Raw genomic sequence first — 23436 nt, forward strand, 5'->3', positions numbered from 1 at the left:
TATTATTATTATTTGTCTTGAGCGTGGACTAAAATAGCCATAAATATGATTGTCACTGGTTGCACAAAAGTAGTACAATAGAGCTAATAGCTGAGCATCCCATAAGAATATGAGTATGTTGAATTTTTTTTTAACAAAGAAGCAAAAACTGTGTAGTCCAGAATAAGCTTGCTTCCCATGAACCCAAATGGAGTAACATATGTAGTTCTGCATCTATGGTCTTCTTACTGCTAGGTGTGAGCTTTCCACTTGTGGATTGCTATTACCAGGTGGGTGAAGTTTTCTTTGCTGTCCAAGTGCTGGAGGGTGGAATGGCTATTAATTTGAACAGACCATCAATCTTAATTGTCCTTTCTGTCCTTCTTAAGAGATGACAGCCTGGACAGAAGAAGAATGTAGAAACTTTGAACATGCACTTCTGATTTATGGGAAAGATTTTCATCTCATACAAAAAAATAAGGTATGTTGATATACAAATAAATGAAACAAATGGTGCTTGTGTTTTTAAAATCGGAGATGTATAGACAGCATATTGTTACTGACCCATTACTGTTAACGGAGGGACCAATTCATTCATATGCTTATCCCAGCAGCTGGCTGGAAGATGTCTCAGCGGTGCACAAAGTCAACTTAGTGCCACTACCCTTTTTGTTCCCCAGATAGTATCTGCCAATCTGGAAACAGGAGAAAGCAGGCCACATGGAGCAATAAGACAGTCTCTTCATCCAAATGGGAAGGAGGCTTGTCTACCAAGCTCAGAGTTGTGTTTTCAGACATGTTCCTTTTTCTAAATCTATTCCTGCCATTTCTCCATCCCAAGACCCAGGAGAGGAAGGTTTTCAGAAAGTGTGTCATAACTTTTTCCTTTATCCAAGATTCCAGGTGCTTTCAGTGGTTTTTAATAAGAAACCTTTGTGACAGGGAAGGGGAACCAGTGGCTCTCCATATGTTGGTGAACTTTAACTCCCATCATTTCTGGCAATTGACTATCCTATCAGAGGGTGATGGGAGTTAAAGTTCAACAAGATCTGGAGGGCCACAAGTGATATCCTTCTCTGAAGAAGCCATGGCCAGAAAACTATATATGACTTGATTTCTTTGACTAGAAAAGCTCTTATGGAACTAGAGCAGAATCTGGATGATTCAGACCTCTAGTTGCAGGGGCGTACTTTCTTGTTTTTGTAGCAATGAACCAGCCTATGAATTCTGCACCCAGTCAAAATGAGCCAGAATTTGGAATCCTTATCCTCCCTGTTCCCTCTCAGCATGCTAATAGCCAACCACAATTTTTTTGTATTATGTAGTAAGTATCTTCTTACTACATTCTACAAGCAAGTCTCCCCAATTAAAGAATCCTTAGAATATTGTTGGCTTTCACAATGTGAATTTGGGCACGATTCTATGATTCAACACTATGAGTCCCTCAGGATTATATTAATTTATTGGGGGGTCAGGTCCTTCTTTGCCAGCTCTTTCAGAAGGAAGTCAGCATTTCCATGTACAGATTTATGATGGATATCAATATCAAGACTTGAATGTGCCAATTTTTTTTAGGTGAGAACAAGAACAGTTGCTGAATGTGTAGCATTTTACTACATGTGGAAGAAATCTGAACGATACGATTACTTTGCACAGCAAACTAGATTTGGAAAAAAGAGATACAACCACCATCCTGGAGTCACGTAAGTTCAACGACCTTGAAAGGCTTTATTTTTGTGTGTTGTGATTTTCTCCTCTAGAACATCACATCCATGTTATAATATTGCATTGATGCTGTTCTGAAGATGCATATCCTCTGATTATAGTCAGTTAAATTACTTGCCTTATGATGATCATTGTCGTTCCAGGGACTATATGGACCGGTTGGTAGATGAAGCAGAAGCTCTTGGTGGAGCTGTACATTCTTCAGCCATAACGTCAAACAGCAGATCGGAGCCCACGCCTGACCAACAGCTAAGCATTCTGAGCTCTATCACTGCCAATGATTTGACAGGTAAATTAATGGGTGCACGGATGATGTCTTGGAATAGCTTGCTGTATGTCAGGATAATGGTGACATTTTGGCTAATATTGCTTTTCTTTCTTCTAGCACTGACCAACAGTGTAGCCACAGTCTGCCACTCTACAGATGTGAACTGCTTAGATGATGCCTTCCCACCTCTGGACAGCTTGCCTCGGACAGCAGTTAATCATGTGCCTGTTGTAACAGAAGATTTGCTTAACTTGCCTAGTAATGGTGAAAGTGATTGTTTTAATTTATTTGAGACTGGATTTTATCACTCCGAGTTAAACCCAATGAACATGTGCAACGAGGAGTCTGAAAGGCCTGCCAAGAGACTAAAAATGGGAATTGCAGTCCCAGAATCATATATGAATGATGTTTCTGTGAATAACTTGGGTGTTGATTTTGAGAATCACACGCATCACATTACCAGTGCCAAAATGGCAGTCTCAGTGGCTGACTTTAGCAGTCTATCTGCAAACGAGACAAATGGCTTTATTAGTGCTCATGCATTACACCAGCACACTGCCCTCCACTCAGAATGAATTTTATCAGCAAATTGAAGAGACGGTGGACACTGTTGGTGGTTTATGGTAAACTTGATGGGAACGATCAGGTTTGCTTAGTCTTTCACTGGAAGTTTGAACTATGTGACATCAGTGATGTCTTTATGTACAGAACTATATCTTGATTTATCAAGAGTATTTTCACTTTTTTCCAATCCATAAATGTGGAAACTTCATACGACGTTTAGCAGAGTTTGGGGACTAAGAGAACTCTGTGGTGCAGCTTTAAGCTCTGCTTCCTCTTTCTTTTTTTAAACCTGTAAACAGAGACTGATGTCTCAAAACCAGCACAGAAATTCTGAACTGATTGGAGTGGCTTTTTTAGTCTAAGTTGCTTCTGCCGTAATGGATGCAGTGGAAAAGTGATTGTTTACAGGTACCAGTCCTGATCCCTGTTCAATGTAGCATTAAAATTAATGAAAAGCAGGGAAAGGTTTCTTTAATTTAAACTGCACAAACATACAATGATATTTTTAAGCGGAACCTTCTCTCATACTAAACCAGAGCACTTCAGTTTACAGAACAACAGGTTCATCTTGATGGATACTAGCACAAAGGACTGTAGGAGCACTGTCTAAAAAACGTGTTTGGATGCTCTTACCAAATTATAGGCCATGACTACCTTACACAGAAACAATTACACAGATTTCTGTATGTAAACCTATTGGCTGAAATGATACAGTATACTGTTGGGGTGGGGTGGGGAAGTTGTCCACACTTCTGAGGAGTGTAATGTGAAAACATCAAATGTTATGTAACTTTTCTTAAGGCCACTGAGAGGTGAGGGTACAGCTTAGGATTTTCCACTAATGGTTTACATCTTAGGACTTGCCTTAAGTTCAGAGCACTGCAGTTCAATGTGTTAAACTTATGAGGGACTCTAGATTCATAGATGATACACAACTTTGAAGCATCTTCAAGCATGGATGTATTTTTTTTTTCTTGGATTGCATTTCATGTTCTGGAGAGGAATCTTTGTTATAGCTGTTTTATGTTTATTGCTTAACCTTTCATTCTAGCTTTGCCTGTCATTTATAATATTAATCAAAAGGTGTTAGCAATGTGTCCCGAACGACACAAAAATGTTGAATTTTCCAACAATACAATTGACATGCAGTAAAACATGTCTATTTTTGCACTGGCCACTATGTATATTTAATTTCCTTTTTAAAATATTGCAATTTTTTTTAAAGAAAAGAGTAAACTTTTCAGTGTTGGTAGTAATGATTTCATGGTTGCACTGCATAAATAGAGAAAGCAGATGCCTTAGTTAATACTTCAAAGGGAGGGTATTTATTCTACATACTGTGAACTGCATTGACATCCTGAGTTTGAGATGCAGCAAAGTGCTGTGTGTTCTTCATGGCATTGTAACAAAGATGGCTTCAAAGAGTTAATATAGCACACGTAACATTTTAGCAAATTAATTTAGCACAGTGGACAAAAGTTGCTGTTGGTGATCTGTTCTGAAATATACATCTAAAAGCTGTCATTCTAATAAGTACACAGTCAATAATGGGGTAGCCTTGGCCCTGTGTTGTATTCTGACGCTTTTAGCCAAATTGTCGGCTTCTTGTTGCTGTGATTTGTGCTGAACTCTGTATCTTTGTTCATTTTTGTTTTTGAATCGACTCATCACAGATAATTTTGTAAAATAACTGGCCATATTCTTTTTGTGTTATACATTCAAGTTTATGGGTTTACAGTGGCTGGTCTGTATAAAAATCATTACACCATGTCTGAATGCTTATACCAGTTGCACTTAAATGACAACACCCATTCTCATTAGCTGATGCAGTACTACGTTCAGTTTATCTATGCATTGCTGGGGTCTTAATGAAGACCGAGAGTCTAGTTTCTCGTCTAAAGTTTTGATTGTCAGCAAGTTGAATGGACACTTTAGTTATTTAATAAAGACTTTTGACCAAAATTCTGAAATGGTATGAAAGAACAATGAATTCCAGCTAGTTTTAATAGATTTTAATTGCTGATCTAATTTAGCCTGTTGGCTAGCTAGCTGGTAATGTTTACTTTTAATTCCTTGTTAAAATGAGGCAATAATTTGCAAGATTATGTAAATATGTACATTCTGCATATCTTTTTAGATATCTATTTCAATATTTTCTGACTACTTCTGTGTATAGTAACATTTTGTGCATGCTTGATGTGACATTCATAAATTTGTACCACTATGACTTTATTCATGTAAAATAGCTATTTATTGAATTTTTCTTTTAAAAGCTGGACTTAACCTGTTTTTCTCTGTGTTAAACATTTTAAATGGAGAACTTGTTACCGTTTATTAAAAGAATTGCGTTTGAGGGAGAGCATGAAGATGGCAGAATTGCAACCATATGAAGAAATCTACATTGCCTTGATTCAATGTGGGTAAAGCACAATTCTTCTAACAAACTGTGATGACTTCATTGTTCATTGCTGAATATATTATCTCTCCTCTCCTTTTTCATAAAAACAAACCAAAAATCCATCATGGGCAATTGCAGTTTGGTAGATGTATCACTTAACTACAGGGATTCTGAAAAGGATAGCTGATTCACATAGAAGTGTAACTGGTGCTGTGATTAGAGCAATACTTTTACTTTTGTTAAGTCATTTCATCTTCTCATCGTTAGCTTTTTAAATGCTTATTTTCCCCCTCTTGTTATGGTCAAACCGCTGACTTTACTTGAAGGCTGTACAATACTGTCTGAAGTATACTAAATTGTGTACGATTGGGTTGATATGTGCAGTTTCCTTATAAAACCAAGTCAAAACCATATGTTAATTTCAGATCCAGTAGTGTATTAGAAATACAGTTTAATTTTAACCAAAGTCTTTAGTGGGTATTTCAAGTTTGAATGTAAACTAGTGGATAAACTGACCAATAGAAGACTGTTTGCCCAGTGTTAAAAGCACATTGTCTATAAATGAGAAACTGAATTTACATAGTATCATGGTTATGATTTTTCCATATGAGCGGGAAAACTTCTCAGTACTTTTTTTTTGCTAACAGATAAGGTCTGCAGTCCTTCCTGAAGCAACCAGTAATTCCAGTCATTCCTAGATTCAGGTTGGAATCCCCTGTGCATAGCAAAATAAATTAGTGACAATCGCAACCAGTTTTAGTATTGGATGCCCAAGAGGAAGTTGCTATTGTTGCATTGGTTTTAATATTTGTACATAAACACTGATTTTTTTGAACATTATTTTGTATTTGTTGTACTTTAATACCTGGTTACAGTTCCAGAAATAAATGTCTGGAAACCCTTTTTCTTTTGTGAAAGTTTTCATGCCTCTGCAACATTTGTCACTTTAGTATATTTGAACACACAGGGTTATTTTAAAAGGAGTTTTCAGATGTTCAGATTCTAATCCATAAAGAACCAGATTTATATTTTCAGACAAAGCTACATTCTGATTGCAGAGAGGTTTCTCTCCCACTAATTCTAAAATTTGGGGCCATCCAATGAATCTGAATGTTGGAAGATTCAGGATGGATAGAATAAAGTGCACAGCACCTAGTTACACTATGGAATTAGTTTTTGTAAAATGCAGCAATGGCTTCCAACATGACTGGCTTTAAAAAAATCATACAAGTTCATGGAGGAGAAGGCCATCAATGTCTATGTTCCATTAGAGGCAGTATGCATCTGTATAAAAGTTTTTGGGAATCCCAAGCGTGGAAAGTACAAAGTATGGGTGCCAATCCACTTGGAAATTCTCTAGTGCAAGCCCTGCTCAACTGCATAACTTGTTCATGCCAACTAGTACTTATGCAGGAACGTCTTCCCATGTCTGGGCGGATCGAGAGTTGCAGGGAGTGCAATTCCACCAAACAGATGTCTGTAGGTAGAAACAAAATAGTTGATCAGCAGTGACACAGTGCTGAGAGGGCAGGTTCAAAGAGGTTTATTGTAACAACTTCTCAGTGGATTGATGACTTCAGGGAGCTACTTGTGAAGTCCACTTTCAGGAAGTGGTTTGAATCCACAGGGGTTCTCGAAAGTAGAATGTTCTTGTTCTCCAGACACCCTTTTGAAGGCACACTCCCAGCGCCAATCATCTGACTGCCCATCTTCAAAGGAAGGGTGCAATTGTCGTTAAGCTGGCCAGCCTGTACACTGATCCCATTCGAACCCTGAAACGCATCAGTCACCTGAAATCACTATAATGTCAGGTGGCTAACAGGTAGGTCAGGGGTCAACAACCTTTTCCAGCTGTGGGCCGGTCCACTGTCCCTCAGACCATATGGTGGACCGGACTATATTTGGGGGTGGGGGGAATGAACAAATTCCTATGCCCCACAAATAACCCAGAGATGCATTTAAATAAAAGGACACATTCTACTCCTGTAAAAACAAACTGATTCCCAGACCGTCCGTGGGCCGGATTTAGAAGGCGATTGGGCTGCATCCGGCCCCAGGGCCTTAGGTTGCCTACCCCTGAGGTAGGTGGTGCCTTTTACATGTCAAAGTGGGCCCACAGTGGGGTGGGGTAATTAAAAATCCGACCTACAGGTCAGATCCAGTTCCCCACCACTGATTTAAAGCAATCAAACTTACAAAGCATACTATATTTATTAATATAAATTCAGTAAGGTACCTAAAAAGGAACACGAGCAAATCCTAAGATACAATAGTAAGAAAATATATAGGTTGAAGAACACTGATGGTTGCAGGCACTGTTTTAACACTGCATAAACCACTAATTTTGCACTAATTTTTCTTTTCTTAAAAGGCTCAGCCAAAAGGATGCACCAAACCCCTCACTGCCACCAAGTATGCATTCAGTAAAAAATACCTCAGGAGTCCAAAGCTGGTCAATCTGTGGCTCCTCAGGCTCAGTTGATAATTGTGTAATAGTTTGAGAAAAGCTCTTCTCCTGGTCCAATGTCTTGGAGAGCAATCAGAACGACACATCTCAGGGGCCTGCAGATTGCATAGTGGAGGAATTTCAGATACTATTATGCACATGCACTTATACATGCATAACACACACCAGTTTTTCTTTAGGTTCCAATAAGTGAAGGTTTAAATATGTGCCCTATTTGACAATAATGAGCTAGTCAAATTATCAAACTTAATCCAATCTATGAGATTGTAACAAGTATTTGATTAAACTTCTCACCTCCGTATCTCATGACAGTAGTTTATGTTTGGAAGATACTGTTTAAATTCTATAGGAAAATTTTCAGGTACGTCAAATTCCTGGTAGCATACATTGGCTGCTTTATCTGATGAAAAAATAGGAGAGGAAAAATATTGAAAAAGATGAGATGCACTAATATTGGTGCGACTCTCAGTTGATGTATCTTTTGGATTTATTTACATGTCATCACTCGCATTATTTGTTTATCATAACAGAAACCCTGTTCAGATGCTCTAAAACCATTTATGTGGAGCATCCTCATTGATGTAGCCATGTGAATGAAGTAAATCCGACCTGACAATAAATATATGGAGATGTACCACTTCCCTCTATGTAAAAGATGGGTCCCAGCATTGACCCAAACTGCAGATTGGATGCAACACTGGTAGCTTGGTAGCAGTGAGCCAGAAGTTAATATCCCATAAAGTTGTATCCTTGGAGAACTCAACATGATGGTCTTTAAGGTGCCCAAATCTAGTCTAGGAAAAAGTCTGTTTCCTACTTACCAGGTGAGCAATTGTTAACATATTGCCCCACTGCCAGTGGATTCTGCAGACCAGTTGTAAGCCAAAATACATCACTCATTTTCAAAGGACCAATCTGATCTCTCTTGCTGCATGACCTGAAAAAATGTAGAAATCCCATTTTGACAGCTTCTTGAGCAATCATATCTTTTCAAAGCAAACACGTGTACATACACACCCCACAAATTAAATTCATTTGCTATGCTACTCATTACCCACATCCTATTCAGCACCCGTAAGTAGCAAATACAATTTGATCCTCTACAGAACTTGAGACATAGCAAATCAAACGCTGCCCATTCAGCTGAATACACAGCACATACGTTCCACTTCATATTCAGGAATGGTTGTCAAGCATCTGCCAGACTTTCATACATAGCTGATGGGCTGCATTTAACTTGGTGGGTCTTGCACATCCGAGCTATGTGCCTTCATTTTTGGTAACAAAGAAGGTTTTCGCTCATGTCTAAGGAAGGGCTGTGATGGCAAGGATGTTACTTTGCAGCAGATATTTGCAGATGCAAAGAATACCTGCCAGACATTTAATATTTAAATCATACTCTTAACAACCAAGAACTTGTGCTTATCCAGACAACCATTCCTTCCATTTGGTTGCAGCAGAGACTGAAATGGGGCAGCAAGGCCCACTCTTATCAGTTCTGCTGAGAAACTAGCATCATTTGACTCCTTTTCTCCCTTGACTGTAAATTAAGAGTTTATGTCTGATTTTGCTTGTTTTCCTCCTCCCTCCGTACCCCCTTTTCCTTTTGTGTCTTGTCTTTTAAACTGCAAGCTTGAGGGCAGGACTATCTTGTTTGTTATTGATCTTTTTCAAACCACTCTAGGTGCCTTTCCAGGGTAAACATGCTATAAATATATAGTACTGTGTGAATTTGTGGCACAAGCATCACACCTATATTACCTGTGTAAATCTGTGGAGTCCTTTCCAAAGCAAAAAAATTACCATAGATGAGACCAGCACATCAGTAATTGACACATTATATTGTTAGTGAGTATGCAGAGAAGGAAGTGATTCTCACATCTGCAAGCACTGGATATAAATCAACATCAGCCATAAAAAGCAGTGCACAACCTACTACTTTGCCATTAGTTTGTTGTAGTTCAAATTTGTGCAGACATGAGCTTCTGATTTCTGTTAGCTTCCAAATTGTAAGTAAATACTGAGTCACGGAACAGTGGAATATTCTACAGTAAAAGTAGTACAGGTTTTGTCAAATATGGTTTTATGGACCCATCTTATTGGCAGATGTTCTCCCACCTTCAAGGTTAACTTCTTTCAAGTGTTTAAAAAAGTCACAGGGAAATAAGACAACCACTTGTACATACCCAATATCAAAGCTGTGCAACTGCAAAAAAGGTTATGTTCTACGGCCAGAAAATAAACTCACCCCCAAATCTGTGGCTCACATTTTATTCCATATAAAATCCTGAAACAGACAACTTCCAAGTTCTTTGGTTTTACTTAAAACACTTTTAGAAAAGTACAACAAGTGAAACCTTGGGGCTGATATTTTTCTATTAAGGACCTACCTGTATATAACTTTTGATATTCCCTTGTCATTCCCATCAATAAGCACCCCATCTATACATCTAAATATAAATGGATTGCCAATGGACTGGAAAAATATGGGCTCATACTTTTCATAGACTGTGCCTGTGTGAGACAAAAGTGGCTATTTTAGATTCCAGCTAATCACAATCAACAAGATGGGCAGTCTCAAGCAATGCACAGAGTGGATCTAACCATTTTCTCACATACAAAAGACTGCAAATCACAAAACTTCAGCCTGATGTAAAGATCAAGCTTTCTGGGAAATACAACAGTGGGTGGGTGTAGAATTAGTACCATTAAAAAAAAAAGATGACAAAACTTCAGTATCCAGGATGGCAAAATATTGCTTTCTTCCCCCACATGAACCAAATGTCCTTATCTTTCCATCTGCTGGCCTGGATTTAGATATCTGCAAGAAAGACCCTTCCTGTGGTCCCAACAACAGACGTGGTCCATTGTGGCAGTTGACATTGGCTAGGACTCTCTGCGTGCAGGGATTTCACCTGCGGAGCTTCTTGCCTCTGGATGCATGGATCTCTCTTTTCTCATAAGTTTAAAACATCCCCCCCCCCCATTTCATTCTTTCAGGCATTTTGGAAAGGAATGTACTGGTATAGTAGAATATTAATGGGTTTTTTAAATCTCCTTATGTTGTGGGTTAGGGTTTTGTGTTTGATTTGTTTATTTTGAACCTTCCTGGGATCCAGCAGGATGAAGGGTGGTCTAAAACCCTAGGAAATACATTTATGGTTAAATAGCAATTTGAAACCAGATTCATACAGTCCAAGTTTAAGAGTAACTACTACATTGCTCTCTCTCTCTTTCTTACACCTGAAGGAGCGTCTCCACCCCCATCATTCTGACCAGACACTGAGGTCCAGCTCCGAGGGCCTTCTGGTGGTTCCCTCACTGCGAGATGTGAGGTTACAGGGAACCAGGCAGAGGGCCTTCTCGGTAGTGGCGCCCGCCCTGTGGAACACCCTCCCATCAGATGTCAAGGAAATAAACAACTATCTGACTTTTAGAAGACACCGGAAGGCAGCCCTGTTTAGAGAAGTTTTTAATAACTGGTGTTTTAATGTACTTTTAATCATTGTTGGAAGCTGCCCAGAGTGGCTGGGGAAACCCAGCCAGATGGACGGGGTATAAATAATAAATAATTACTACTACTACTACTACTACTACTACTACTACAGTGGTACCTTGGTACCTTGGGTTAAGTACTTAATTCGTTCCAGAGGTCCGCTCTTAACCCGAAACTGTTGTTAACCTGAAGCACCACTTTAGCTAATGGGGCCTCCTGCTGCTGCGCCGCCAGAGCACAATTTCTGTTCTCATCCTGAAGCAAAGTTCTTAACCCAAGGTACTATTTCTGGGTTAGCGGAGTCTGTAACCTGAAGTGTATGTAACCTGAGGTACCACTGTATTATTATTACTATAAATACTAATTTTAGGGCATGATATCTGGGGGCAAGTGAGTCTTTTCTGACAGGCCTCTTGAGCTTTAAAGGGGTTCAGAAGAGCAGAACAAAAAGTGTAACTTTTTCCAGCATGGAGGTGCTTGAATGTCCCTTGCTGAATGTCATCCTGGCATGCAGCTATAAATGACAGAGTGGCCCATAGCTGTCAACGTTTCCCTTTTTTAAAGGGAAATTCCCTTATTCCAAATAGGATTCCTCGCCAGCATGCCTTGTCATAAATAAGGTGACAACTTTACACAGACTGAAACTAAACTGCTAGAAACAGGCATTAAAGAGGAACAGGGCTCCTGTAGCTTTGATAGTGTGTAAAAGAGGGAATTTCAACTGTCCTCTTTTCCATCTGGTCAACCCAACAGTTCTGAATAAAAGTTTCAAAGCTTTCTGGCTCAGGTTTGCCAGATTGCCTCATGGATTAAATGGTTTCTTCTCAATCACAGAACATAGAAATCCTCTTCTATTTCAGAACAGCACTGCCCTAAGGATTCCCAGTGATCAGCCACAGCTCAGTGGCAAAATGCATGTCGCATGCAAAAGCTCCTAGATTCAATCCGTGAGAGCCCTCTGCTGAGACCCTGGGGAGTTGCAGTCAGTCAGTGGCTGCATTGCCATGTAACGCTCATCCATAAGTATGGTCTGTTAAACCATTATGCGAAGAAAGCTGGCTTCAGTTGTGGTTTGTCTGAACTAACACTAAGCCAGCCACTCCATGTTTTGCTTCCTCAATGAAGGAAAGGAGGCACGAACTAGGAGTATTTGGCCAGCATGCAGCTTGTGCAGGATGTTTTAACAAACAATACTTTTATGGTTCAGCACGACATGCAAACACAGTCAATTACGATAACACTGATTAAGACGGGCTAATGGTCTGACTCAGCAAAAAATGGCATAATGTGTTTATGTATTTGTAAATACATTCTTTCCATACCAGGATACATAGATACAACTGCTCCTTTGGGAACGAAACCTTTCGTTACAAAGACTCCTGTTCCAGCAGAAATAAGTGAGCTGTGCCTTCGAGTAACGCTGAATCCTAAAGTGTGAAGGAGAACGTCTTCTGGATTGAAGATGATTTGATTCTGACGGCTGTCATCAATTGTTTGGTTTGTCTCAGGCTGAGCTTTCTGCAGATCCAGGTATTTAGATTTAACTTTTGGAAGAAAGCTAAGAAGAAATGTTTGTCTCCTCAAGTCATTTACAAATAAAGCTGTGAAAGTTTTCAGGAGTGTTTGAAGTACATCTTCATCAGAAACCATTTTGTCTTTAGAGCCTTCTGGTACAAACCGCAGAGTTCTGCAACAGTCCAATAAACAACAGAGCTGAGACATTTTGGAATGTTGTAAATGAGAGTTTGGAAACTGTAGCAAACACTACTTGCTTGCTTTTCAAACTGTTTCAAACCACTTACAGTTCTGTTAAAAACCATGGCCATCTTATATATTTAAAAGTCGTGCATATTTTTGATTAAATGTGCTAAACATGAAGATTGTGCTATATTTCTAGATTGGCTGTACATACACTGATTTCTCTGTGTCCCAAGAGGCTGATTGGCTGGCATGGCTCACTGTTCCTGGTTGCCTTGGAAGTAGTTTAAGGAAGTAGCAGTAGAGAATCAGTCCTACTGACAGCACAATTGAAATGGGAAAGGAAAGGAAGCACTAACTGTCTAGCTAATTCTTATGTATAAGACTCTACTGAGGAATGGCCAAAGGAGATGATAAAGTACAGGTGTTTTTCCACACTACATGAAACTGATTCTTCTAATGAGAAGAATCTGTAGGTTCTTTTTCTTTAAGCAAAAGGTGAAATCTCTCCTAAACTAAGACAACTGAAATAACAGAATAATAAATGTTCCTTGCATGAATACAAGGCTGTGATTCATTGGAAGAGCTGCACTGAGATCATTAAACCACAAGTATTCAGCTTGCGATTTTATTAGTTCCACCAGAGAGCCAAGAATCAATTTAATCCTTTATTCATTCCATGCATCTGCTTATTATTACAGAAATTAGAGAGGGGGAAAAGACCAATTACACCTAATCCACACTGTACTGAAAGAAAAATAGCTCCCTATATGATATATTCACAAATATTTCACTTCTAGTTTTAATTGCTTATTTCCCTTGAGAAACTAGTTCATACCCTCTTTGAATGGGATGTCTTCATCCATCATATATATGGGGTCTTGAGGGGCACAACAAAATTCCTATTGGGTAAATTGTCTGGGGGTTTTTTTGGAAGAAAGTTTAAATGAGAACATTTAGCTCTGGTGGTGGAGTGAGAGAAATACATTGAAAAATGAAGTTTTATACAAAACGCAGTTAATCCAGCTATTTAATTATCAGCCCATCAGATTATATTATTTAAAATGTAGTAAAGCTGTTGTTTCAACTGCTCACAAAGCATGACTGAAACCTTCCATCTGCAAATGTCAGCAGAATTTTTTGCTATGTTTTGGCTCCCTGTTTCTTCTTCTGCATTATACAACACTGCAGAATGAAATTACCGTATTTTTCTGTGTATAAGAATAGGTTTTCCCCCTTAAAAATAATGTCCAAAATTTGGGGGTGTCTTATACACAGATAGATCTCCCCCCATTTTCTTAAATTGGAGTCCCCCAAAATAGGGGTGTCTTATACATGGGGGTGTCTTATAGACAGAAAAATATGTTATGTCACAGAAATGCTCATTTTAAGGTTGCCAAATGACCAGAAATTCCGCCTGGTCTGCTGTCCAGCCCTTAACTTCTGCAGACAAGTGAAGCTTTTCATGGTACAGAGATAATAATCATTGCTTCACTAACATCTGCAGAACAAACTGCAGCACATAAGGTAGAAGGTGCTGAAAGCAACATATGCAAGATTACCCACAGAACGCAAGAGACCTCAGCACTACCCAATCCAAACAACAGACAGCATGGAACTTCTATGACAAACTCTTGCTTCTATAACTGCTGCTAAACTGACGTGGTTCTAGTGGCTTTCAAGGTGTTGACCATGATAATATGCTCCAACTGGGCTGATTTACCAAGGGACAGTCTCTTTTACCCCATAATAAATGTCTCTGGCAAGGGACGTGGGTGGCACTGTGGGTTAAACCACAGAGCCTAGGACTTGCCAATCAGAAGGTCGGTGGTTCAAATCCCCGTGACGGGGTGAGCTCCTGTTGCTCGGTCCCTGCTCCTGACAACCTAGCAGTTTGAAAGCATGTCAAAGTGCAAGTAGATAAATAGGTACCGCTCTGGCGGGAAGGTAAACGGCATTTCCGTGTGCTGCTCTGGTTCTCCAGAAGCGGCTTAGTCATGCTGGCCACGTGACCCGGAAGCTGTACGCCAGCTCCCTCGGCCAGTAAAGCGAGATGAGCGCCGCAACCCCAGAGTCGGCCATGACTGGACCTGATGGTCAGAGGTCCCTTTACCTTTAAAGGTCTCTGGTAAAGCAGTTACTACATATACTTTGAAGGATGCCTTTTTAAAAAAAAATATGTGTACATATGTCCAATCGAGTTCATTTTTAAACTATTCTGTAGAAGTTAAACCTCTGAACAGTCAGGACGCATCTTAACCCTAGCACACATGCACATGAAGGCTAAAACAAAATGTCAACACAGTGCTTCACTTGCACCAACACCACACCACCCAACAGGAAATGCTGTGGAAGGCATTTGCAGGCATCCTTGGGCAGCCCCCACTGCTGATGCCTGCCCTCATGCCTCATGGGAAGCGATTCACTATGGAAAGTATGACTTATTATTACTTCTTCTACTACTAGTAGTAGTACTCCAAGCAACATTAGGTGCCTAGGTCAAGCCACCATTATAACTGAACCACAAACCCTCCAAACGTAGTCCCATCCTGGGAAATTTAGACGCCCATTTGACCAAGCTGCCTAGCGTCGGTGCAAACCCCAGAAGAACAATCCCACATAGCCTAAAGGAGCTGCTTGCGGGTCAATGGGGAAGGGTAACCGCTTCTTAGGGCAGCTCAGAGGATGGGTCAGCTACGCGGATTTCCGCAGGCATGCCAGCAGCAGTCCCCACAGTGGCCATTGCCGCCAGGGATCCGCGTTGCTTTGGCCCCGGCTGCGGAAGAACCCTGCACGCGCGCCCTCGCATCCTCACGTGCAAGAGTTCGCCCCGAGTTCGCCAACGCGAACGCCGCCCTTGTACTCCACGTGAAAAGGCTGGTTTCGCGGAAACACCGCCGAACTTCTGGCTTTACTTTTACTTTTTTTGCCACAAGTGGCAGAGAGACCTCTCGGTCGCCTCCTTCTCCCGCTCCGCCCTGGAGACCCGGAGGGACGGAGGGCGAGAGAGGAAGAGCCCCGCCGCCGCCGCCGCCTTCACCTGCGCTTGTGGCCGAGGTTGAGCGCGATCCAGGGCACGAAGCGGTACTTGTAGGCCTGCCAGCGCCTCCGCAGAGCCCTCAGCATGGCGGCGGGGGTCCCTTTCCCCGGGGAAGAGCCGGGCTCAGGTTCTTGCTTGGCCGCAGGAAGGGCGGCGGAAAGGCGAGGGAGGGCGCCTGCTGCCTGGCCGCCGCCGCAGCTGCTCCTCCTCCCCGAGGTCAAGCGGCGCAGCTCCCTACAATCGTCGTCGGCAGGCGAAAGTATACGGTAACTCCAAGGAGCCTGCCTTCACACGCGTGTCTCCTGACCCGCCTCGCAACGCGTCTGCGAGCTGATTATAACCCCACCGGACTCTCTGGCGTGCGCTTGCTTTGTTTATTTCCTGCAACGGATGGGCCAAAGTAAATTCGGGCGTCAGGAGGAGTTTGCCTGTAATAGCTGCGCAAGCAGCCGCCGAAAACCTTATCAAGCGCGGATATGGAAGCAGCAGCAGCAGCAAACAACCAACCAACCAACCAACCAACCAACCATTCAGACGACACTCATTGAAGAGAGTTTGAATCCGCGGAGAGAAACCTGTCGGTGGAACCAAATGTACCCTGGGCGCAGTTTCGCAGGGGGACGTTTTAGGGAGACGGAGTTTACTTCCGCTTTAGGCGCTCAATCAGCATCCTAATGCGCCTTATTCCATTAGCTTCCAAAGTGGGGATTTCTGGACAGTTCAGAAAGGCTCCCCCTTTCCTATTGGTCGCAGATTGGGGCAGCACCCTTGGGAGAGTAAGACCCACTGGACTTGTTATTCTCAAGCAAATGTGCCCATGGCTCGGACTGCACCTTGAAACCAGCGCAGGGATTTTTTGGGAAGTTTTAAAAGCCACGCGGGAACAGCATGTATACACCACATAGCTGTCAACGGTCCCTGCTCCTGCCAACCTAGCAGTTCGAAAGCACATCCAAGTGCAAGTAGATAAATAAGTACCACTCCGGCGGGAAGGTAAATGGCGTTTCCGTGTGCTGCTCTGGTTCGCCAGAAGCGGCTTAGTCATGCTGGCCACATGACCCGGAAGCTGTACGCTGGCTCCCTTGGCCAATAAAGCAAGATGAGCGCCACAACCCCAGTCGGTCACGACTGGACCTAATGGTCAGGGGTCCCTTTACCTTACCCTTATTCCAGCGCTGCTTCCTGCTGCTATCCCGGATTGTTAGATACCCTGTGGACTGTCCGCGGGACAGGTGAGGCTGCTGATCCCTTATTTTCAAATCTGAAAGTTGACAGCTATGATACACCACGGATGGGGGAACTTGTGCCAGCCAGCAGGATCTCCCAGGTCCTGATCCAGCTCACCAACCCCTGTACCACTCCCCCTTATGTGGCTGCTGGAAGATGGGCAGTGATGTGACGTCGCAGGTGGGGTGTAACCTTGTTATATTTTAATTGATATCTAAGGAGCTTCAGATGCCATTAACCATGGGATCCTCCTCAGCCTACTGAGATGGGTATTGGGGACACAGTTTTACAGTGGTTCTGGCCCTAACTCCAGGTTTGGTTTCAGTTTTCTTTTTCAGCCTGCTGCCAGTTGTCCCTGGTGTGTGCGCACATACTGGAAAGTACTCTATCATCCACAAGAAGCCTTTCGTAGCAGTCATTAGATTTGGGGGAAGCGGTCAGTATTCTGGCAATACCCAGCTCTTTTTCTGTAACATCTGAATGAGGAGAGGCTGTGCAGCCCTGATGATGGGCTGGATTTGGACCAAAAAACCTGAGTCCAAATTATGGCAAACAGGGAAGTGCTGTGAGTGAGCAGTCCCAAAGTCTGGACAGGATCATACTCCTCCTAAAGGTCTGTAGGCTGATAAGACAGCTGTGTGTTTCTGGACCAGGATGGCTTGGCCACTGTTCTCCATGTGCTGGTAACTGCTAGAATGGATTACTGCAATGCCCTCTGTGAGGTTGACCTAGCAGCTGTAGCTAGTGCAAACTGCAGTTGTTTCAACAGCTCCCTGGGGCAGAATACCACCACATTATGCTGCTGTTGAAAGAATTAACACTGGCTGCCAATTAGGTACCAGTTCTAAGTGTTTGTACTGGTTTACAAAGCCCTATACAGATTGGGACCAGGACACCTAAAAGAATCTCATACCTTATATACCCATCCAGTCACTGCACTCTGCAGGATAGGACCTGCAGACACCATCTCACTAAGTAAGGTCCATTCTATACCTTGTACAAATCAGGTTTTTATTGTAGCAGCACCTACCATTTGAAATCCTCTCTTTGCTTATCAGGTGAACACTGTTGTTGATGCTTGTTGGGCCATCTTTTTTCAACAAGCCTTTTCAATGGATTGTTTAATCTTGTTTTTTAAGTACTCATTACAAGAAAAACTTTGTTCCAATACACACAATGATGTATTATGTATAAATGGTGTTATATTTCATATGATGGGAGTGCCCATCAGGTTTTGCCACATCACCCTCCATGAATTCAAAAGAACACTCTGCAGTCCTCAGTGCACTATTCATGATCCTATGTGCTGGGTATTCCCTAGGCAGGTATATCTAAGGAATCCACTACTGTGTGTTGAGTGGCAAAAAGAGATAGCATGCCACTCAGTCTAGTGGAGGATCTAGCTCTCAACTGGTTTATGTTCTCTTCTGAAGTCTGCCTAGTGAGTCTTTTAAAAGCATTTTAAATAGATTGTTAAGCAGCTGTAAGCAATGTTCCAGTAGTTCTATTGTATAACAATTCACCAGATCCCAATTCTGTGTCCCAGAATGTTTAATCTGGCAGCATAACAATGACTGTGGGTACAAATAGCTGTTGTGGAACCCTAATTCAATGAACAAGAGATATTATAAAAATTATGCTTAGTAAATTGTGCCCTTAAGGTTTACACAGACAATGAGTATAATGAAGGAGAATCAGAACTGAGCAAGATAGCTCCCTTGAGCTTGCCTATTGTGAAGTGTTCATGCTGCCAAGAATTAGAGTAGAAAGGGATTAAAAGACTTATTTACAGGCATTTTTCAAACTATATAAACAGCTGCGAAAAGCTGGCTCTAAAACCTTGTGTTTGATTGCTGACTATATTGTAAGGAAAATACATGTGTACATGAATGCCAATGTATTTGTTAAACTCAGTTCATTACCATAAAGGAGGGCAGCTTTTGTTCAAAATCTTTTATTTACTATAAAGACAAAACCACCAAAATAGGTACAAATTATACTATAAAATTGGTTCAAAGGGGTAAAAACTTTAATTAAAATATCTTGATATATTTAAAATAACAAAGGATATAATGAAGCCAAATTTTCTTAACCTAGAGATCTTTAAAATTTACTTGCACAGTAAGGTGCTAATAGAAGTTAGCCCTTAAGCCCTGGAAGTCTTAGGAAATCAGTCACATAGCAAATATAATTTCAATGTGAAAGTGAACTTTGGTAGAAGAAAATCTATAGGACACCTGAGGTAGTAGAAACTGGAATAAACAGCAGTAGACGTTATTTACAACTTAGGTACCAAATAACATTAGGAACACAAAAATAATTACACAATACAATTTTCAGTCCAGCTTTGATCCAAATAAAATAAGATTACATCACATCTGCATTTAAAAAAACCCACAATTATCAGCAAGCTGAGGGAAATGCAAACAAACTCAGACAATGCTTTTAGACACCTAGAGGCAGCCTGAATTTGATATGTGGTAGACATGGTGATCTAGAAAGGTAATACTGATTAGCTGAGGTTCATCAGTTTATACAATTGACGATTTTGTCAGAAACTGCATCAGTCTGACAACTGATCTTCCAGTACATGAATTGGCAAGAGCGCATCCTTTAAAGCTTGCACAGAAGAGACTTGGAAACAATCTGATCAGAGTAAATTCTAAACTGTCAAGAAACAGAAGTCAAATACAAATACAGAGCTACCAAACTTCACATTTCGATTTTTTTAACTCTTCAAAGCCTGTCAATCTTCAAAAAGCAAAGGAAGGTAATGCTTTAAGAAAAATGCACATCCACATTTAATGACACTGCTTTTATTTAACGCTAGCATGATCACTGCTGTAAACCTCACTTGTTTTGTTTCCAATCAGCGAGTCGTACATTGTCAATAATGTACAGTACTATAGCTTATTTAGTTTGTCCTGAGTCTTTGAGCATAACCAATTTCTGGTCAATAATTCAACTGGCTTCTGAAGAGTTAAAACTTGAACAGTTATTAAAACAAACTGATTATAAACACAACCAGTATTTTATTTCAAAAAGACTGACCAAAAGCAAAAGAGTAGCTGCCATTTTCCTTCAGTAATCCATTCATCAAAATCTAAAAGCCTGCCCTTAAAAACCATCATGAAACAATTAAAAATCTTTGCTAAAAAGTAGTTTTGCACTCTTGTAGAAGAATTTTCTCACATTATACTTGTGGGTTATATTTTTCAAGTCCAAGCACATTATTTTTTTCTGAAAAATTCTTAATTATTATTTTTTAAAAGAGCTTAAGTGATTTTCTTTTCCTTTTTAAAATATTGCCAAATTACATATTTATCAATTGCAACTGTAAACAGATGATGCATGGTAGAAGGAAAACAGCAGGCAAATCCAACAATGGTGGACATGAACACAGTGGTAAATTGAGAGTAAGACTGGATTTTAATATTTGGCTCCCATCAAAGGTTGACTTAGAATGGAAGCTGGGTAGTGGCAGGCTTGACATAAAACTTTTCTACACAGCTTTACCATGAGAATTATTACATGAAAGAAAGGCTCCAAAACAGTTCATTTGACCCTTGGTTACAAATTCTGTTATCGAAAGTAATTGTGCATTTCCCCCTCCCAACGCTTCCCACTTAAAATACTGACTCAATGGCAGTATTTTATTCCAGATTTCAAACCAATCTGTATCACAGTCTTTTATAACAGGTTATCCAGCAATATTTAGCTTGAACCAAGTTCTAGCTACTATGGGCGTGTTTTTAAAAAATCACTTATTCCCTGAAGGATAAAATGAAAGCACAGAACTGTAACTTCCAATGGGAAGTACCTTCTTAATGATGAGTAACGAAAACAACCTAAATTGGGTTGTAGAGCCCATAACTGCTGATGTTTGCATGGTGTGAAATGGAAATGGGATTGCAGTTTTTAAATGGCTCCTGAGCCCCTCAGCTGCTAGTATTGCTGAAAAAGTGCTCCAAAATAATAAGAAAATTAAAAACCACTTCTTCCACTAAATAATCATGCAGATTTAAAAGAGGAATTGCTTTTTTGTTCACGAAGAGCCAGATCTTTGAGAAAGGCACAGTTTACATATTTCTGCAGTCTGTGAAATGTTGCATACTGAGCTTAGGTAAAGATCTCGATTTGTCAGTCACATACTTAATTACAGGTCCTCTACTGACCTCAAGTCCTCAAAAATGTATAGTTAAGGCCAGCAGAACAGTTAATACATACTGCCATGCAAAACTGCACAGGAAGACCAGCACTATATTCAGTAGCATCATGTTCAGTGTATCCCCACTTTTACATAACAAACTACCACGTAGTGCGGAAGACAGGGTGTTTCAGCAACTCCCTTGCTGGGGGTCTGTCCTGAGGTTGAAGCTCCAAACACCGAAGCGCCACATCCCTTAAGCCTGGAGAGAGATGCGGTGGAATTGATGGAGCTGTGGTTGCACTGGCAATCTACAATCAGAAGAGCAAACACAGGTTATGTTCAGGATTCCTTCTCGTAGGATATCCCTGGATGCAGACTAGAGCAAAACCTCTGCAAGACACTGAACTACAGGAAATCTTGCTTACATTCCATGTAGTCTGGTTAGCATTGCTTACCATGTATTGTCTTTATCTTTTGCAGATTTTGTATTTCCCACCCATAGAACTTTAGGATTGGAGTTATTCCCCCAAATGTGTTTGTGTGTGCGTGTGTGTTTTGTAACTGCTTACTATCTTATTGCACACAGACACAATATCAAAACATAACGGTGGCAGAAGAAGCGAAAAAAATAACATTAAAAAAGTGTACAGCTTAGCACAGAATTTGTTACAATATCTGATCTGCAGGATTCCTAGAAAAAAAGAGTTGTCTTGTTCAATCAGGGCATTTGCCTTTTCAAATTGGTATAGTTGTGCACTAACACTAAACCAACTGATGTAAACAACTAGCATAAACAAGATTCACCTCTGTAGTTCACCTAGCTTACATTTAAGAGTTCTGCCAATATTCACTGCCCCTGAAGACTTTACTCAAATCTCTAAATTTTATTCTTTAATTTCTATAACACTGTTTCCAGTCTTTCTAGCTTCTTCATCCTTGTACATCATTTCAATGAATGGTCTTTCCAAAGACTGAAGTTGCTATTGAACAGTGTATGGTACTATTCAGATATGGATGACAGCAATAGGATCACTGGGTAGATCATGTTACAGCAGGGTTTAGTAAGTTCTTGCTGAAGTCCCAATCCCTATCTATTTCTGATCCATTATTTGCAGCTCTAAGTACAGTAATAAAACCAGTCCTAAACCTATGAAAAATTGAATCCTCAAAAATGTGCTCTCAAGACATTCCTTTGGCAGGACCATGCTAATGAATATACTGTACATATATGATATTCTTAATTAGGGCAAATTTCATAAGATGCACATATTACTTTTCAAACTAGGATATTTTCAAAATAGAATACATTGTCCTTTTAAAAGAACTTAAACAAGCATTTTTTGGCAGCTCTAAATTTGTTTCAATGTTGTCTGTATGGTATAAGTTCCCAGTGGAATTGCTCCCACCTACAGGCTTTTTAGATAATTCTCTTACTTATCGCCTTACCTTAAATATCAAAGCAAGATGATTGGAATGTTTCTCTGCGTTCCAGGGGGGTTTAGCACAAGCCATTTCTATAATGGCACAACCAATGCTCCACACATCACAGCTCCTACCATACTGCTGGCCTCTTAACACCTGAAGAAGAAAGACAAGTTTAATTTCTATAAATCTTCTAGCAGCAGTATAGAAAGTATTTTAAGAATCTTCCGTGGTTAATAAAATGATAGTTTCAGCAGACACCTCTGTGTGGGATTATGGCAGGACTGACAATTTATTTATTTAATTTCTATACTGCACTTCATCCAAGGAGCAAAGGGAGGTTTACAATATAAAAACAAAATACATACAATAACAACAGCAAAAAAACACAGTCGCGCACACACAGTTTAAAAGGCCATAAATTTTTTAATTAGTCAAAGGCAGGCATAGGCAAACTCGGCCCTCCAGATGTTTTGGGACTACAACTCCCATCACCCCAAGCTAACAGGATCAGTGGTCAGGGATGATGGGAACTGTAGTCCCAAAACATCTGGAGGGCCGAGTTTGCCTATGCCTGGTCAAAGGTCTGGGAGAAGAGGAATGTTTTTGCCTGGTGCCTGAAGATATGTAACAAAGGCACCAGGCCTTGAGGAGAGCATTCCACAAGCATGGAGCCACCACAGAAAAGGCTCATTCTCGTGTTGCCAACCCTCGATCACAGGGTCTGGGTCAGTTGATATGGGAAGGGGTGGTCCTTGAGATATTGCAGTCCTGAGCCGTTTAAGGCTTTATAGGTCAAAACCAGCACTTTGATTTGGGCTTGGGAACTAACTGGCAGCTGGATCATGATTGGTGCTATATGCTTAAATTGTCTTGCCCTGGTGAGCAACCTGGCCGCTGAATTCTGCACCAGCAAAGTTTCTAAACCATCTTCAGAGGCAGCCCCATGTATTGCAGTAATCTAACCTAATCTAACCTGTTCTGCACAACATCCAGGTAGAA

General features: G+C 40.8%; 3 protein-coding genes across 7 annotated transcripts in view; 1 reads left to right on the top strand and 2 right to left on the bottom strand.

The window, feature by feature from the left end:
- MIER3 (MIER family member 3) overlaps positions 1–5837 on the top strand; it is a 19084-nt gene extending 13247 nt beyond the window's left edge. For all 3 annotated transcript variants that reach the window (XM_081212956.1, XM_081212957.1, XM_081212958.1), the window contains exons 10-13: positions 369–460; positions 1555–1682; positions 1848–1993; positions 2090–5837. In XM_081212956.1, the coding sequence (XP_081069082.1) occupies positions 369–460; positions 1555–1682; positions 1848–1993; positions 2090–2547 (824 nt within the window). In that variant the 3' untranslated portion in view covers positions 2548–5837. The remainder of the gene's footprint in view (positions 1–368; positions 461–1554; positions 1683–1847; positions 1994–2089) is intronic.
- Positions 5716–16804, bottom strand: SETD9 (SET domain containing 9). Of its 2 annotated transcripts, none has more exons than XM_081213172.1 (7): positions 15636–15804; positions 12220–12584; positions 9792–9915; positions 8223–8338; positions 7696–7801; positions 7369–7496; positions 5716–6411 (listed from the first exon to the last, which is right to left on the bottom strand). In XM_081213172.1, exons 1-6 carry the CDS (start codon positions 15719–15721, stop codon positions 7409–7411), a joined length of 885 nt encoding a protein of 294 aa, XP_081069298.1. In that variant the 5' UTR covers positions 15722–15804; the 3' UTR covers positions 5716–6411; positions 7369–7408. The 2 variants fall into 2 exon arrangements, with proteins under 2 accessions (XP_081069298.1, XP_081069299.1); XM_081213173.1 differs by lacking the exon at positions 5716–6411 and adding an exon at positions 6456–6643 and having other exon boundaries at positions 15636–16804.
- A 3879-nt stretch (positions 16805–20683) lies between these two features.
- The window catches only part of MAP3K1 (mitogen-activated protein kinase kinase kinase 1), a 58257-nt gene continuing 55504 nt past the window's right edge, over positions 20684–23436 (bottom strand). For both annotated transcript variants that reach the window (XM_081212639.1, XM_081212638.1), the window contains exons 19-20: positions 22459–22590; positions 20684–21320 (exon numbers count right to left, since the gene is read on the bottom strand). In XM_081212639.1, the coding sequence (XP_081068765.1) occupies positions 21171–21320; positions 22459–22590 (282 nt within the window). In that variant the 3' untranslated portion in view covers positions 20684–21170. The remainder of the gene's footprint in view (positions 21321–22458; positions 22591–23436) is intronic.

The sequence above is a fragment of the Podarcis bocagei genome, assembly GCF_964188305.1.
Source record: "Podarcis bocagei genome assembly, chromosome: 11".
Lineage (NCBI taxonomy): Eukaryota > Metazoa > Chordata > Lepidosauria > Squamata > Lacertidae > Podarcis > Podarcis bocagei.

What these genes read in the sequence shown, in the direction of transcription:
- SETD9 (XM_081213172.1), bottom strand. Translation starts at nt 15,721, where the DNA reads ATGCTGAGGGCTCTGCGGAGGCGCTGGCAGGCCTACAAGTACCGCTTC. An exon ending in AACCTCGGCCACAAGCGCAG is followed by an intron (nt 12,585 to 15,635) that starts GTGAAGGCGGCG and finishes GGACTGTTGCAG; the next exon opens with AACTCTGCGGTTTGTACCAG. An exon ending in ATATCAAAAGTTATATACAG is followed by an intron (nt 8,339 to 9,791) that starts GTAGGTCCTTAA and finishes ACATTTTTTCAG; the next exon opens with GTCATGCAGCAAGAGAGATC.